At 42.5% G+C, this 18,098-nt stretch overlaps 1 protein-coding gene across 7 annotated transcripts in view; it reads left to right on the forward strand.

Annotated features, from left to right (window-relative positions):
- The window catches only part of PHF20 (PHD finger protein 20), a 135,891-nt gene that overhangs the window by 105,711 nt on the left and 12,082 nt on the right, over positions 1-18,098 (forward strand). For all 7 annotated transcript variants that reach the window (XM_043884386.1, XM_043884389.1, XM_043884391.1 and 4 more), the window contains 3 exons: positions 60-238; positions 9,222-9,321; positions 12,199-12,394. In XM_043884386.1, the coding sequence (XP_043740321.1) occupies positions 60-238; positions 9,222-9,321; positions 12,199-12,394 (475 nt within the window). The remainder of the gene's footprint in view (positions 1-59; positions 239-9,221; positions 9,322-12,198; positions 12,395-18,098) is intronic.

Below are 18,098 nucleotides of genomic sequence, written 5' to 3' on the forward strand. Positions count from 1 at the left end.
GGTGATCTAGGGTTGATTATTTTTTTATTTTGTGACTGTTGTTTTCCCTTTCCTCGTAGAAGAGGATAATCTGAGTGAGTCCTCTTCTGAGAGCTTTCTTTGGAGCGATGAGGAGTATGGCCAAGACGTCGATGTGACCACTAACCCAGACGAGGAACTTGATGGGGATGACCGTTATGACTTTGAAGTGGTCCGCTGCATCTGTGAGATTCAGGAGGAAAATGACTTCATGATTCAGGTAGGTGGAGCTTCTAGGAGCCACAGGTCCAAAGAAACACAAACTGGTCCTTGGTGGGAATTTTGAAGGACTACTATTTGAGACCAGCAAAAATCACAAATCAGGTCAGAAGCCCCAGGTAGGGGCGGTACTCTCAGCACCAGGTTGAACTTTGTTGACTCATTCAGCTTTCTCAGCATCTCAGGCTGGTATAAATAACCTATTAATAGAATAAGAGAGGACTTGAGGGATCATTGAGTGTAAATCTCTCATGCTCTGCTTAGGCCAGCTGGACTCACCAATGGGAAGGGCCTTGCCTGTGGTCACACAGTGAGGAGTTGAACAGTAGGGACCCAACTCTCTGGAGGGGCAGTTTGATCTTCCTATGGACCTGTATCTTCTCTCTAAGGCAGATTTTCTTTATGATCTAATGAAATGGTGGCCAGTTTTAGAGGTTGTCTGTTTCTTACTCTTTATTTCCCTGGCATTTGTAGTTGTCATCTCCATTTCTGGGATGTGTCTCCTGGGGGAGGTGAATGTGGGGGGAGTTCCTTGCCTGCTCTGGGAGACCGTTCACTGGCTAGCACCTGCTTGCCTCTGCCTTTCTCTTGCTCTTAATCACAGTCCTGCTGGAGGTGACTTTTGCCTGATTGACTCCCTGGACTGTCATAAATACCCTGGGTATTCAGGGAACCTGAGTTTTTTACATAAGTCATGTGTACTTTGGTTAGAATTATTTTAGGAGTTTCTTTCTCTTTGAATAGCCTTCATGGCCTCTGGGAATTCAAGGTACGTGAATGGTTCTCCAGTAGCTCCTGATATTTATGATCTTTAGTGTGCATTAGGTCAGGCTTCCCTGGTGGCTCAGTCAGTAAAGAATCTGCTGTAATACAAGAGACCCGGGTTTGGTCCCTGGGTCAGGAAGATCCCCTGGAGAAGGAAATGGCAACCAACTCCAGTATTCTTGCCTGGAATATCCCATGGACAAAGGAGCCTGGTGGGCTACAGTCCATGGGTCACAAGAAGTTGGACATAACTTGGTGACTAAACCACTACCATACATTAGGTCAGTCGTTCTCAGACTTTTTCAGCATCGGAACTGCTTGCCAATGTAGACTCTTTCACAGAACCCCAAAATGTATAACAGGTAAAAGCAGTAGTTTTGAAAGCTCAGAATGAATAATTTTTACTTTGAAGTTCAGAAATGGCCTCTTTCGGTGAGGTCTAATATGCATTCAGGGTGGTGTGCTGGTTGCTGACTTAGAGCATTTCAGTGTCTCTGTTGTTTTCTTCTTTTTGTGAGACAAGCCTAATGAACATGGCCATTGCGTGGGTGACTTTTCCTAAACAGCATGCTTTGTAGTCACTTTGATTAATCAGAGACAGAAAGAAAAGCTTTGTTTTAAGGACAGCATAATACTTAGTTAGCCCAGCAGTACAGAATTATGTGTACTGTTATGGGCTCTTAACATATGTTGTCTTAACATTAAGCTTGGAATGTGCATTTTTTTGTTTTATTTTTTCTTTTGAAATAGTCCCATTTTATAAAACACACCTGTGTGTAGAATCTCTGAAGCTCAGTGGAATATAATTCAAAAACTTATGTAACATGAAACACCCCCTTCTCCTTTTTTTTAAGTAGTTCTGTTTTTTTGTTAAGTTTGATTTTAAAAGTATGTTGAAGATCGTTAGTTTTTATCCTGTCTCTCTGGGCATGTGCTCAGTTCTGGGTGTTGGAAGCCTGATTGGATCCTCATATGTCCACAGAAATCATTAGTGGTTGAGTAATGAAGGCCTTTCCTGGCAAGGCTCTTCTGGCACATCAGTGTAGGAGATGCAGTTCTGATCCACCATGGTACTTTCTCCATTGACTTTTCTGTAAGTGGCAAGGATCATGGGGTGTTTGGGGGGATAGAGCTTGAAGTACCATTTTTGTGCTATGAGACTAAGTTTGGAAAATTGAGGCCACACCAGCTTTTACATGGCTGGCTGAGTCCATTTTGTGCTTCCTAGACTCCACATGGCCTTCCCCCCAGCTCAGCTCAGCCCTGTGACTTTCTTTCTGGCATTGTGGTGGTGATGAGCTCACTTCAGAACACTGTGGGTTTTGCTGTAGAATACTTGGTGTTCATTTGCTGCCAGCTGGCTTTGTGTTATAAAGGGGCAGTTCCTGACTTTATCTGTCATCATGAGCAGTGTACCTTTTCTACTCAGTAATTTCAGCAAAAGGCATAAATTTAAAGGAAGCTAATAGGAACAAATGGGACTTCCCAGGTGGCTCAGTGGTAAAGAATCTGCCTGCCAAGCAGGGGATATGGGTTCAATTTCGGGGTTGGAAAGATGCCCTGGAGAAGGAAATGGGAACCCACTCCAGTATTCTTGTCTGGAAAATCCCATGGACGTGGAGCCTGGCTGGCTGCAGTCCATGGGGTAGCAAAGAGTCAGACACAACTTAATGACTAAAAGCAACCGCAGCAGCAGGAACAAGTACAGTTTAAACCTTTAAAATGTATTCATCTAATTTTAAATATATTCATTGTCTAGGAAAGTTCAAGTCATTTTTTCCCTTAAAATTTTAACTTACATTGATAATTTGCATAGTCATGGAACACATTTAGAATTTGTTCTGTAGAAGATTACTATAGAGAAATAGTTTTCTTTGTTCATTTCATTATTTGGTATCAGTATTGCTCATGTATATTATTATTTTATTTTATTTACCAGTGCTAATTTAAATCACTGGAAGGTTAAAATCCTATTTAATAATCATGAATGTTTGAGAAATCTGGGTACCACATAAAAAATGAACATCAAGAAACTCACTTAAAAAAAAAAAAAAGAAACTCACTTAATATTTGAATTTATTTTAATTGCTCTAGGGCAGGTTTGGCAAACTTTTTCTTAAAGGACCAGATAATAAATATTTTAGGCTTTGGTCATTTGGTTTCTGTCACAACTACACAGCTCTGCCCCAAGCAGCCAGAAGTAGTACCAAAAAATCAATGAGTATGGTTATGTTCGTATAATACTTAATTTACCAAAATAGGACTTAAGCTGAATTTGGCCTGTGGGCTATAGTCTGTTGACCTTTGCCCTAGAGCAACAAATATATAACATTAGGTGCCAAACCCCAGTGAAAATTGTATAGCATCTTTAATAAGAAGCCCATATAAAAAACTTATTTGCTTTCCCTGGAGGCAGTGTTTGTCATGTTCTTGTGTATCACTCCAGAAACACTCAGTGGCAAAATAAGCAGTAATACATGTGTTCTCTCCATTTTTTCCCTTTCTTTTTGTGATAAAATATACATAAGATAGGACTTCCAAGGTGGCGCTAGTGATAAAGAACCTGCATACCAATGCAGGATACCTGAGAGACGTGGGTTCGATCCCTGGGTTGGGAAGATCCCCTAGAGGAGGACATGGCAACCCACTCCAGTATTCTTGCCTGCAGAATCCCATGGACAGAGGGACCTGGCAAGCTATGGTCATTAGGGTCAAAAAGAGTTGGACATGACTGAAGCAATTTAGCATGGATGCATATACAACATAAAGTTTACTGTCTTTTTAAATTTTTTTAATTGGAATATAATTGCTTTACAATGTTGTATTAGTTTCTGTTGTACAATGATGTGAATCAGCTATATGTATACAAATATCCCCTCCCTCTTAAGCCTCCATCCCATCCACCCTCTTCCCAACCTTCTAGGTCATCACAGCACTGGGCTGAGTTCCTGTGCTACATAGCCAGTTCCCACTAGCTATCTGTTTTACACATGGTATTGTAGATATGGCAATATATCTCTCAGTTCGTCCCCCTCTCTCCTCCCTGTGTCCACAGGTTTGTTCTCTACATCTGCATCTGTGTTCCTGCCTTGCAAATAGGTTCATCAGTACCATTTTTCTAGATTCCATATATATACATTCAGTTCAGTTGCTAAGTCGTGTCCGACTCTTTGCGACCCCATGGACTGCAGCACATTAGGCCTCCCTGTCCATCACCAACTCTTGGAGTTTATCCAAACTCATGTCCATTGAGTTGGTGATGTCATCCAACCATCTCATCCTCCGTTGTCCCCTTTTCCTCCCACCTTCAATCTTTCCCAGCATCAGGGTCTTTTCAAATGAGTCAGTTCTTCGCATCAGGTGGCCAAAGTATTGGAGTTTCAGCTTCAACATCAGTCCTTCCAATGAACACTCAGGACTGAGCTCCTTTAGGATGGATGGTTGGATCTCCTTGCAGTCCAAGGGACTCTCAAAAGTCTTCTCCAAAACCGCATATATGATATTCGTTTTTCTTGGTTTATCCATATCGCTAAATTTACCAGACTAACCATTTTTAAATTTATGTGTCATTAAGTGAACTGGCATTGAATATATCATTTACTTTGGTGTACAACCATCTTTTTAAAAATTTAAACACAATGTTATTTTAATACATAGTATTTTCAATATCTTTTTTTCATTTAATAATATGTAAGTTGAAGACCTTTCCATTTTCAAATCTTGAAAAGCTTCCCCAGCCTTTTTTTATGGCTGCACAATGAACGAATCATCATTTATTTAACCTTTCCCTTACTGATTGACATTTAGATTGTTTCTAATCTTAATAGCAGTGTAATGAATAATTTTATGTAAGTATACCTGTGAGACTGAGTTCTTTTTTTTTTTTTGGCCTTGTTTATCTCACAAGACCTCAAAAAATTGTCAGAAACTCACCTTTATTCCCCCTTGAGCCTACCTAACCAAATCTATAGAACAAGACAAAAGACTTAGTTCGAGCAGGAGCAAGAACACCAGAGTAAGAGTGAAACTGAGTTTTAAAGTAGAGTTTCTGGGCAAAAGTTTGTGTGCCTTTGTTATTTTAACAAATACTGTTATTTGTCATAACAACTCTATTAAAACCCTCCTTGGTGTATCAGGGGCTTCCCTGGTAGCTCAGCTGGTAAAGAATCCGCCTGCAATGCAGGAGACCCTGGTTTGATTCCTGGGTCAGGAAGATCCGCTGGAGAAGGGATAGGCTACCCACTCCAGCATTCCTGGGTTTCCCTGGTGGCTCATCTGGTAAAGAACCCACCTGCAGTGTGGGAGACCTGGGTTCGATCCCTGGGTTGGGAAGATCCCCTGGGAAAGGGAACAGTTGCCCATTCCAGTATTCTGGCCTGGAGAATTCCATGGACTGTGTAGTCCACAGGGTCGCAAAGAGTTGGACACGACTGAGCGACTTTTCACTCAGTGGTGTACCAAGAACAGCCTTACCAGTGCCCTTGTCACTACAGAGTACTATTAAACTTTTTTTATCCTTTGCTCTTCAGATAAAAACAATCTTCTAGTGTAGCTATTTTGTAATTTAAATAAACTTTTAAAAAGTTTGTGATTTTTAAAAAGTTTGTGTTTTCCATGAGCTACAAAGAAGAAAACAAGGATGACCCAGATTATTTTCACCCATAAATAACCACTGTTATTTTTAAATACACACATACAAATGCATATATAAATGAAAATTATAATCTATAAACGGCTTTTCATGAGACTAACACTTCTATGATGAAAGCAGTAAATTTTTAAAAATTTCAGGGAATACATAAAGGTATGAAGAATTAGTTGATACTTACATATAATCTCAAAATCTAGAAATACCAATGTGTATGCTTATTATTAGGCTGATTTAACTTCACATTAATTTATATTAATACAATTTTCTGTTATTATTCTAATGGTTAATTTGAATATCTTTTTACTTAAGATTTGTTTTTTTCCTTTGAGCTGTCTGTTCATGTTCTTTATCCGTTTATCTGTTAGATGGTTGGTCATTTTCCTGCTGGCTTGTATAGGCTTTTTGTTGATATGTTTTTGTGTCAGCTGTGAGAACAGTTACAAATATTTGTATCTGTTTGGTCATCTGTCTTTTGACTTGTCTTATAGATGCTTTGTTTTTATGAGGTCAAATATATCAAACTTTTTCTTTAATTGCTTTTGGGATTTGAATAGGAGTTGTTTCCCCATTGGAAGTTCATAAAAGTCTACAGAAAATTCAATAAATGAATTTCTCCTGCTTTCTTCTGGTAGTTTTGCAGTTTCATATATTTTTTAAAAACCATGTAAATATTTTATTTGCCTCTCACTACCCAGTTGTTCCAACACCATGCCGCATATTGCACAACTACTTTTATTTACTGTATTTCTGTATGTAGTTTGTTTCTTATTCTAGATTCTGTCTTCTTTTCCATTGATCACTCTCTGTATTTGCCTGTACCATTCTATTTTAATTATTATACTTTTTTAATATGTTTAAGATATCTGGTAGGGCTAGTACCCCCTTTTGTTTTTTTAATGAATTTCCTGGCTATTAGAATCAGCTTCTGTATAGTTCCAAAGCTATTAGTTTATTGTTTTCTGGCACTACATTATTTTTATATATTAATCCAAGGAGAACTGCCATCCTTTTGATAATGACTCTTGCTATTAAGGAATAAAGTGCAGCTTATTCCTTGACTTAAGTCTCTGTGCCCTTCAAATAATCAAAAATTTTCTTTGTTTAGATCTTGCATGCTTTTATTCTTAGTCTTATATTTATTCTTAGATAGTTTATCTTTTCTGTTATTGTTTCTGTTTATTTCTAAATTTAAACATTTTGGGAATGCCCTGGTGGGCCAGTGGTTCAGACTCAGTGCTCTCAATGACTGAGGGTGGGGCCCTGGGTTCGGTTCTTGGTCTGGGACCAAGATCTTGCAAGCCTCACAACAGAAGTGTTCCCCCCCAGCCCCTGCCTCAAAAATTTTGAAAAACTTTTTTTAAAAATCATTTTTATTTTAATTTTGTGGCTGTACTGCATGGCATGTTGGGTCTTAGTTCCCTGACCAGGGATCAGACCTTGTGCTCCCTGCATTGGATGTGCAGAGTCTTAACCACTGGACTGCCAGATTAAGTCCCCAATTTAAACTTTCAAAAAATGAACAGTGTATATTAGCCCGACCCACGTGAGAAAATTATTTTAAAATTTTCAACTTAGTTGTATTTGATTCAATTTTGGTGTCTCCTAGTTCTTAAAACATGAAGTCATTGGTGAGAGAGACTTTCATTCTTAATTATTTGTCTGTTTTCTGCTACCAGCTGCCTTTGTTGTCTCACACCCTTTTCTTTCCCTCTGAGCCTTAGTTTCCTCATTGGAAATGGAAGAATCTAGATCACATCTGAAGTCTCTCTTCCAGCTCTGCCCCTGTTGATTCTTATATTATCGTCCATAAAAGCCCTTTGATGCTGAGGCCTATCTGATTCCAGATGGCTGAAGACTGTGAGCTTCAGACTTTTCTTTGTGGCCAGGCCGGTGATCCAACCTCAAACCATGTCAGAAGCTCACTATCCCGTTTCCAGAGCTGTCCATGTGGTTGGGTAGTTAACAGTTTAGGGCCTGGTCTGGAACTGCTGGAAGTATCCTGGTGTCTCCCTGGGCGTCCTTTTCCACTCCATTCCTTCCTCTGGACCTGAGCCCTCGGGCTTCCTCTCCTCAGGCCAGCCATAGCTCTTCCAGTGCTGCTCTCACCCTCTGCTCCTTTCTTTTCTCTCTCTGCCTCCTGCCCCTCCTTCCTTTCCTCCTTCCCCAGGGAAGGCAGTGGAGCCTAGGGGTTAAAACAGCAGTCCCCAACCTTTTTGGCATCAGGGACCGGTTTTGTGGAAGACAGTTTTTCCCTGGACCTGGGGTGGGGAATGGTTTTATGATGATTCAAGTGCATTACATTTACTGTGCACTTTATTTCTACTAGTATTACATTAGCCCCACCTCAGGTAATCAGGCATTTGATCCCAGAGGTTAGGGACTCCTGGGTTAAAAGAACTAGTCTTGCAGTTAGTTGGGCTTATGTTTGATTAACAGTGGATCCAACAGTGTTCCTCCACTGTTGCCTCTTCTCAGCTGTGTGACCTTTGGTAAGGTTTAGAGAGAAGAAATGCAGAGTGCTAGCACATGGTTGGGCTTCACTGGTGACTCAGTGGTAAAGAATATGCCTATAATGCAGGAGACCCAGGTTTGATCCCTGGGTTGGGAAGATCCCCTGGAGGAGGGCATGGCAACCCACTCCAGAATTCTTGTCTGGAGAATTCCATAGACAGAGGGGCCTGGCGGGCTACAGTCCATAGGGTCACACAGTCGGACGTGACTTAAGTGACTTAGCACATGCACAGCACATGGTTACTTCAGGAGGCATCGCAGTGAATTAGCCTGCCCTTTTGTAGTAGGAATAGGCTCTTTCTACATAAAAGCTGTGTGCTGAGCTTTACGGTATGACATATGATCCATTGATTCCTCACTGACAGCCCCACATGGTCAATAGGAATAGTATCCTGTTTTGCAAATAGGGAAACTGAAGCCTGGGTTGGAGAAGTGACCTGATCTGCAAGGTCACACAGCTAATGAATGTCTGAGCCAGAATTCAAACTCAGGTTTTTGTCTTTCTTACCTTCCTCTGAGGGCTTAAACAATTTTTCCTCTGTCTTTATAAAGTGATCAGAAAAGTGCAAGCCTCTAGATATGGGAGCGAAAGTAGTCATTTTTCTGAGACCAAGTACTGTGTAATCTAAATTCTCTTTATCTGTGCCGTCTAGTACAGTAGCCTTGAACCTCATATGACTATTGAGCACTTAAGAGGTGGCTGGTGGGGAAAGGAACTGAATTTTTAACTTCGTTTGTTAATGTAACATTAAAAGCTCGGGGGGGCTGCTGTATTGACCGGCGCAGCTGTGCAGGCGGCTGCAGCTCAGCGCCCCTGTGAGTCCCTGGGAGAGCCCTCCCCCCTGTGAGTCCCTGGGAGAGCCCTCCCCCCTGTGAGTCCCTGGGAGAGCCCTCCCCACTGTGAGTCCCTGGGGAGGGCCTTCCCCCCTGTGAGTCCCTGGGGAGAGCCCTCCCCCGCTCCCGCCTCCCGGTGCCCCTCCCCCACAGCTGGGTCTTGTTTTTGGATGGAGGATTCCTTCTGAGTTTAATTTTTTTATTGCTTCTTTAATTCTAACAGTGTGAAGAGTGCCAGTGCTGGCAGCATGGGGTCTGCATGGGATTACTGGAAGAAAATGTGCCTGAGAAATACACCTGTTATGTTTGCCGAGACCCTCCAGGTAGCGATTTCTGGAGTCAGGGATCTTAACAGTATGTAGCCTTTTCCTTAGCACAGCGGGCGGTGCAGCAGCCTGAAGGTCTGGGGTCTTGAGACTCATTTCTTCAGCGTTGGCTAGACTCGGCCTCCTCGCCCTTGTTGCTAGCCCACCTGGTGGCCAGCTGTCCTGAACTTGGCAGTAAGAAAGAGTGAGTGGAGAGGTTCACTTATCGGAAGACCTGACCTTGAGCTAGAATCTGTGTGTGTGTGTGTGTGTGTGTGTGGTTAAAAAATCATATAACATGAGCTCAACCCTGTTAACAAATTTGTCAGTGTCTGGTGCAGTGATTGTTTATAAACTGTACGCACAGATCCCTGTAACTTTCTCCTCTGGTGCAACTGACCCTCCGTGTGAACTGCAGGATGCTGTACAGGCTTGCATGTCGTCCCTTCGTATGCTGGGCCACGCTGATCTTTTCTCTGTCATTCCAGTTTTAGCATATGTACTGCCAGAGCGAACACCTTTTCCTTTTCTTGAGAGTTGATGAGGATGTGGGCTCTGACCTTGAATGCTCAGGGCTGTTGGAGGGTTGCAAGTTGGCCTCTGCTCCCTCTGGTGGCATCTGCCTTCCACTGCATCGTTGCCACCTGGAAGGGAGATGTGCCCTTGAGGGGGACGGGAAAGGTGTTTGCGAAGAGCCTGTCTGTCACCCAAAGGAGTGAGTTCGTTCCTCAGGATCAGTTCGTTTCATTGTTCCATGACTGCAGGGCTGGCCTGTGGCTCTTGAGTGCCGCTTTCCAAAAATCTCAGGAATGGCTTATAAATCTGTGCAGTTCTTGTCTTGCTGTCAGTGGGGTGGGGACATTGTCTCCATTCATCAGCTGTGAGGTCTCTCCCCTTGGGTCCAGTCCCATGATCCCCTTACAGCTAGACAATGCTTGAGGGCCTCTGCTTCTGTTACTCCTTTTAGTAACAATGAGATGGCTCTGGTAGGAGCTCCTAGTCCTATATTTTTGCTTATGAGGAAGAAAATGATGCCTGGGGATACAAATGACTTTCCTAATCCCGTGAAGCAAATTGGAATTAGAACTGACTTGTGGGACTAACTCTCTTGATTTTGCTGGTTATATAGGAAGGGCTACCACAGTTCTTTTCTTTTCCAACAAGTAGGCCCCCCTGGGGCCTGATAAGGTCTACTGTGACACTGTGTCTTCTTGTGCTAGAGTAGTCTATAGGCAGAGAGCAATCTGCCTCTATTTTTCCCTTTACCCCAAGGAAAGAACATGGTCAGAAGAGTAGTCCATGAGTCATAGAATATAACTAATGGGCACGATCTCAGAGACCTCTTAGTTTATCCTTGACATTTAACAGGCAAGCATCAGGCCCAGAAGGGGCATGATTGGCATAAGATCACTCAGTTAGTGACAGATAGAAGATGAGAACTGGTGTCTTTGACCTTTGTCTTGTCAAACCGGTAATGCTGCTCTGAATCCTGCTGCTCAGGCCACCTCTGACAGCCGCTGAGGCTCCACACGTAGTCCCCAGGGCTCCTTTGTGGCCTTGTTTAAAAATCTCTTCTGTCTACTTTGTCTCTCACTCTTTCTTCCACTTTTTCCTTTTAAGAAATCATATACAGCATCTTCATCAATCCCTAAGCACTTTCTGGACTTTTATAACTAAATTGCCAAGACTGGGGGTAGATTCCTCTAATTGAGCACTCAGTGGCTGTCACATTTACTGTCTGTGTTTGATTCTGCAGTGTCTTTGAGCCAGAAATTTAACCTAACAGAGCTCTTCTTTAAAGGTTACTTAACAGAGTGAAGGTGCATCCCCACCATGTGTCTTAGTAAAGCCAGAAAGAGTCCAAGGACCTTGATAAGGATTGATTATTTTACGGTTTTTAATACCTATTGAGAGGTGAACAGCAGTCTGATTGGAAGCTGTTCCCTGGGCTTTTGCAATCGGAAACTGCCAAGTTGTACGTGGTTGTGTTTTCAGTCCAAGGATCCCTGTAATGAGCAGAACCACTGAGGCTATTCAGTTCATCTGTCATTGTTAACAGGTGGGAAACGGACATCCAGAGAAGGGAGCAGGGGCCTGACTGTTCGTTCAGTTAGGTGGTAGGTGACAGTTGGAGGGGGCTTGGGGCATCTTTCCAGGTGATAAATTCATTCAAGATGGCTTTTGTTAGACACTGGGGATATAACCATGAACAAAACAGTTCCTACTCTGGCTCTTAGTGGGGTTGGGGCCAGAAACAGATGTCAAAATAAGTCATATAAACAAAAACATATTCGGTAGGGATGAATACTTTGATGGGGCAAAAGCCCTCGGATAGGAAATGACTGGGAGGCACCAAAGAGGCTGTCTTACTTTCGGAGGTAACATAGGGCCTGTCTGAGGAGGCAGTGGGGAGCCAGTTCTGCAAAGATCTTGGGAAATAGTGCTCTAGACATGTGGGGGTGGGGTGCTGGAGCAGAGATCCTAAAACCAGAAGGAGCTTGATGTGTTCCAGAAAGGGTAAGGCAAGGAGGGGAGGGAGGAGCCAGGTCCTGCAGGCCTCATTAGACCAGAGTTAGGGCTTTGGGTTTTCTTTTGTTCATAGTAGGAAGTCATTGAAGGTTTTAAGTGTGAGAGGGAATGAGAAATTCCCACTCTGCCTCTGGCCAGTTGCAGAGATCAGGACATTAATAAACCTTTCTCACTACCTTATCCCAGCACCTTATAGAGAGCCCAGCATATAGTAGGTACCAGGTAAATGTATACTGGATGAATGAATGAACACATGTAAACACCAGTCCATCCTTGCAGTAGTTTGTGTGATAACTGTGCGATGATGAAATGGTCTGGGTTTCCTTCAGACCAAGGATTAACTCTCTCTCATTGTCACTGCTGTAGGTCAGAGGCCTGGCTTCAAGTACTGGTATGACAAGGAGTGGTTGAGCAGGGGACACATGCATGGCCTGGCATTTTTAGAAGAGAACTATTCCCACCAGAACGCCAAGAAGATCATGGCCACCCACCAGCTTCTCGGCGACGTACAGAGAGTGATCGAGGTTCTGCACGGCCTGCAGCTCAAGATGAGCATCTTGCAGTAAGTGTGGCACCTGCCGCTCTGGGGCTGAGTCTGAGTTCGCATGGGCAGAGGGCAGGGTGAATGTGAGAACCTGGAAAGCCACAAAACCGGTGATGAAAAGAGTGAGTTTGAGACCTGTATTAAAAATTCTCAGTGACATGATAAGCATTTTTTTTTAATGTAACTCTATTTAGGTTTAATTTACATATAATTAAGCTCACCCATTTTAAATATTCATCTTTTAAAAATTTGTTTTTAATCAGAGGATAATTGCTTTGACACCGTGAATCAGCATTAAGTATACATATGTCCCCTCCCTTTTGAACCTCCCTTCCACCCCCCACCCCATCTCTCTAGGTCATCACAGAACATTTGTTTGTTGAGTTTTGACACATGTATATACCCTTGCAAACACTACTAAATCAAGATATGCAGTGTGTAGTTATAGTTTAGTTGGTTTTTTGTTTTGTTGTACCATTCTGAGTTTTTTGTTTTTTTAGAAATTGTGGTAAGGTACATAATATAGGGGCTTTCCAGTGGTTAAGTGGTAAATAATCTGCCTGCCAGTGCAGGAGGTCCAAGAGAAGTGGGTTCAGTCTCTGGGGTGGGAACATCCCTGGAGAAGGAATACTACAGTATTCTTGCCTGGAAAATTCCATGGACAAAGAAGCCTGATGGGCTATACTCCATGGGGTTGCAAAGAATTGGGCACAACTGACCACACACACACACACATAATATGAAGTTTGCCATCTTAACCATTTTTAAGTGTACAGTTCAGCAGTGTTAAGTATATTCAGTCTGTTGCAGCCAGTCTCCAGAATTCTTTGTGTCATGTAAAGCAGACTCTGTACCCAGTAAGCAACTGCTCTCCACTTCCCCTCCCCCAGCCCTTGACAATCACCGATCTACTTCATGTCTTTATGAATTTGACTCTGGGAACCTCATATAAATAGGATTCAACAGTATTTGTCCTTTTGTGACTGGCTTATTTCACTTAGCATAACAGCCTTAAGACTTGTCTATGTTGTAGCCTACATCAGAATTTCCTTCCTTTTTAAGGCTAAATAATATTCCATTATTTGTAATACCATATTTTGTTTATCCATTCATCCTAATATTCTTTTCTCTTTTTTTCTGGCCTTGCTGTGCAGTTGTGGGATCTCTATTCCCTGACCAGGGATTGAACCTGGGCCCCAACAGTGAAAGCCCAGAATTCTAACCATTAGGCTACTGGGGAACTCCCATCCTAAACATTCTTGATTGGTAAACAAAGTAAAATTGAAAGCTGCTGGAAGAGACATTGTTGGTAGGCCTGCTCTCTAGCATAATGGTTGCTCAGTAAATATATCTCTTGATAGTTTGCTCAGATGAAGAAGTTTTATGCCCTTTGGAGCTGGACTTCTGGTTTTTAATGGCTAGAATTTGGAGTGAAATTGAGTGTGAATTTCCTTCTGTGGTTAGATTCTATGTGTCAGATGACCCAAGTTCACGTAAGCTCTGAGAAAGAAATGTAACTCATATTGGGGTCTATTGGCTTTTATAATGTGCTTCCACTTTACCAAATAGGGCAGTTGGGCCTTGAGTGGGACAGCCCCTTTCCTTGGTTTCCAGGACTACAATTCAGGTCCCAGCTCCCGTTAGGTCCTTGTCCTTATCTCTCTTAACTGCCTCTCCTCAGTGGGTCTGTGAATTTTCCTTTGGTGGTAGGGATATGGCAGGGATAGAATCCTTAAGTTCTCCCATGAGCCTGCCTATAGAGCGCCATTTTAATGAAGTCATCAACAGTGCAAACTCTATACCACACATGCGTTAGACCCCATGGGCCAGTGCCTGACAAGGTTTCTTTGGTGCTCATTAGTCCTGGAGCCCTCCTATGTTAGGTAAAGTAGAATGTCAGAGCCTGGAGATGACAGAATGAGGGTCTGCCTTCTCCTGCATTCTAGTGCACGGAGACTTGGCTTCCAGCACTGGCGTGGCAAGAAGTGGTTGAGCAGAGCACATTCAGCAAGGGTCTGTGTTGATCTGGGTAAGAGCCAAGCTGCTATAAGAAAGACCGAAAACATAAAGAGCAAAACATAATGGAATTTTCTTTCTCACATAAAGCAGAGATAGGCAGGAGCCCAGGCCAGGTAGGTGGCCTTTTGCCATGGTGCTAGCTATGGACTTGGGGACTTGGGTTCCTTCTGTCTTATTGCTCTGGCATCCCACTGGGTTTAATCTCACCTATCTCATCCAAGCAGTCAAACCTGTACCTCAGTTCTGCTCTAACCCCCAGGAGGGGGAACAGGTGGTTTCATGGACACACCTAACTGCAAGAGGCCAGCCAGGTGGCTGTGTTCCCTGCACAGACCCAGGAGTGAGGGTGGAGGTGGGTAGAAGAGAAGGAAAGGATAGTTACCGGGGGAAGTTAGCCATTACTGTAACAGCCCCTGTTTAGGATGTTGTAGACTGGGTGTTCCCTTACGTTTTATAAAATCAGAAGACTTCATGTAAGCCAGATGAATTTCTTCTTAATGAGAAGCCAGAAATTGGCTGAGACAGATGGAAGGTGCCCAGAAACCTCAGATCCTAATTGTACATGTTGCTGCGTTTCTTTTCATTTGAGGGTTCAATTAGATGTTTTTCTTTCTGCTCACGGAAATATAAGTGCTCCAGCTGTGTCCCATATTCCAGAACTTTGTTCCTTTCGAATTCCCGTTGAGATCCTTCATCTTTGTAGCAGTGACTTTGTACTGGAATTAAAACCTGACTTCTCCAAGCAGGTCAGGAGAGAGCATCAGGAGATCTTGTTGGTCATTATAGGTGGAAGAGATCATGGGAGATGGGCAGGTGGTCCCTGTCTCTGCACACCTGGATAGTCTCTGCTATCACAGGCTCACAGTCTTCATTCTCAGAAAGTTTGTTCCTAAGCAACCTAGTGGATTCATTTTCAGAGGCAAACAGTAAAACCGGGTGTAACTTCAGAGCATCTGTTGTCATTTAAAAAGTAACCGGCATAAAAAAAAAAAAAAAAAAAGTAACAGGCATGAATGTGCATACCTTCTTCATGATCGACAGGGCTTACTGAGAAAGGCCAGGGTTATCAGTAGCTGGGGCTTCAGATCTTAGCTGGGAGGGTGAAAATAGGAGGGAGGAGGCAAAGATTTTTGCAATTTTCATGCAAGAACAGGTTCATACTGTGGCTTATGTGCTCCAGGTGAACAGATTTCAGACTACAGTAGACCTGAAAGTTAACAATGACTCCCATTTCCTCTGTTGCAGTTATGATTTCAGAGGCATGTCTGGGGTCCTGGGGTCCTGGTACAGACTGCAATACCCTATTGGAGGTGGCCAGGGACCCAGACTGCCTCGATGCTGGTCGTCTCCTCTCCTCCTTCAGTGGATGGGAGTGGTACTGGGGATTGCTGGAGTGGGAGAGCTGAGTGAGCGTAGTTATAGCCCCTCATGAGCAGAATTTTAGGTTCTGTAAGCTCATTCCATGCTGTCGTAGTTATGACATATTCCATTTCTATAGGAAGGCTTCAGGAAGGCATGTGTGTGTGCGTGTTGGTGGTGGTGAGGGGACCTCTATGTGGGAGTTGCTGGAGAGTTCCTGCTGATGCGGTTTCAGTGATTCTCAGTTCAGACTGGTGAAGATAATGTATATAGTTATATCATGGCATAATTCTTTATATGCGTGGAATTGTACCAAGCATTACAAGATATTTAGGATTCATGAATTCAATGAACTGAGTACCAGAAGTCCATTTGTGCCAATCAGTAGTCATTGTGACAATTGGCAGGATCCCCACGCGTTTCTACACATCTGTGAACCAAACATGAGTAGCTCCTGTCTGTCTTCTCACCTGTTGCCTTACTTGGGGAGCCCGGTTTTTCTTCCTGTATCCTTTTTTCCTTTCCTTTCTTTCTTCATTTCATATAACGATTAAAGGTTATAATGGAAGCTCTGGGTGGTGAACAAAATGTTAAATGGTGAAGTTTATCCAGAGTAGTGGCATTTAAACTTCAAAAAACATACATCCCACAGTAAGAAATACTTTTTTTTTTCATTTATTTTTATTAGTTGGAGGCGAATTACTTTACAAGATTGTAGTGGTTTTTGTCATACATTGACATGAATCAGCCATGGATTTACATGTATTCCCCATCCCGATCCCCACTCCCACCTCCCTCTCCACCCGATTCCTCTGGGTCTTCCCAGTGCACCAGGCCCGAGCACTTGTCTCATGCATCCAGCTTGGGCTGGTGATCTGTTTCACCTTAGATAATATACATGTTTCTATGCTGTTCTCTCAAAACATCCCACCCTCGCCTTCTCCCACAGAGTCCAAAAGTCTGTTTTGTACATCTGTGTCTCTTTTTCTGTTTTGCATATAGGGTTATCGTTACCATCTTTCTAAATTCCATATATATGCGTTAGTATACTGTATTGGTCTTGATCTTTCTGACTTACTTCACTCTGTATAATGGGCTCCAGTTTCATCCATCTCATTAGAACTGATTCAAATGAATTCTTTTTAATGGCTAAGTAATATTCCATGGTGTATATGTACCACAGCTTCCTTATCAATTCGTCTGCTGATGGGCATCTAGGTTGCTTCCATGTCCTGGCTATTATAAACAGTGTTGTGATGAACATTGGGGTGCAGATCTGGTTTCCTCAGTGTGTATGCCCAGAAGTGGGATTGCTGGGTCATATGGCAGTTCTAATTCCAGTTTTTTAAGAAATCTCCACACTGTTCTCCATAGCAGCTGTACTAGTTTGCATTCCCACCAACAGTGTAAGAGGGTTCCCTTTTCTCCACACCCTCTCCAGCATTTATTGCTTGTAGACTTTTGGATAGCAGCCATCCTGACTGCTGTGTAATGGTACCTCATTGTGGTTTTGATTTGCATTTCTCTGATAATGAGTGATGTTGAGCATCTTTCCATGTGTTTGTTAGCCATCTATATGTCTTCTTTGGAGAAATGTCTGTTTAGATCTTTGGCCCATTTTTTGATTGGGTCATTTATTTTTCTGGAATTGAGCTGCAGGAGTTGCTTATATATTTTTGAGATTAATCCTTTGTCTGTTTCTTCATTTGCTACTATTTTCTCCCAATCTGAGGGCTGTCTTTTCACCTTGCTTATAGTTTCCTTTGTTGTGCAAAAGCTTTTAAGTTTCATTAGGTCCCATTTGTTTATTTTTGCTTTTATTTCCAATATTCTGGGAGGTGGGTCATAGAGGATCCTGCTGTGATTTATGTCGGAGACTGTTTTGCCTATATTCTCCTCTAGGAGTTTTATAGTTTCTAGTCTTACATTTAGATCTTTAATCCATTTTGAGTTTATTTTTGCGTATGGTGTTAGAAAGTGTTCTAGTTTCATTCTTTTACAAGTGGTTGACCAGTTTTCCCAGCACCACTTGTTAAAGAGGTTGTCTTTTTTCCATTGTATATCCTTGCCTCCTTTGTCGAAGATAAGGTGTCCATAGGTTCGTGGATTTATCTCTGGGCTTTCTATTCTGTTCCATTGATCTCTATTTCTGTCTTTGTGCCAGTACCATACTGTCTTGATGACTGTGGCTTTGTAGTATAGTCTGAAGTCAGACAGGTTGTTTCCTCCAGTTCCATTCTTTCTCAAGATTACTTTGGCTATTCGAGGTTTTTTGTATTTCCATACAAATTGTGAAATTATTTGTTCTAGTTCTGTGAAAAATACTGTTGGTAGCTTGATAGGG

This window comes from Cervus elaphus, chromosome 23 (genome assembly GCF_910594005.1).
Source record: "Cervus elaphus chromosome 23, mCerEla1.1, whole genome shotgun sequence".
Lineage (NCBI taxonomy): Eukaryota > Metazoa > Chordata > Mammalia > Artiodactyla > Cervidae > Cervus > Cervus elaphus.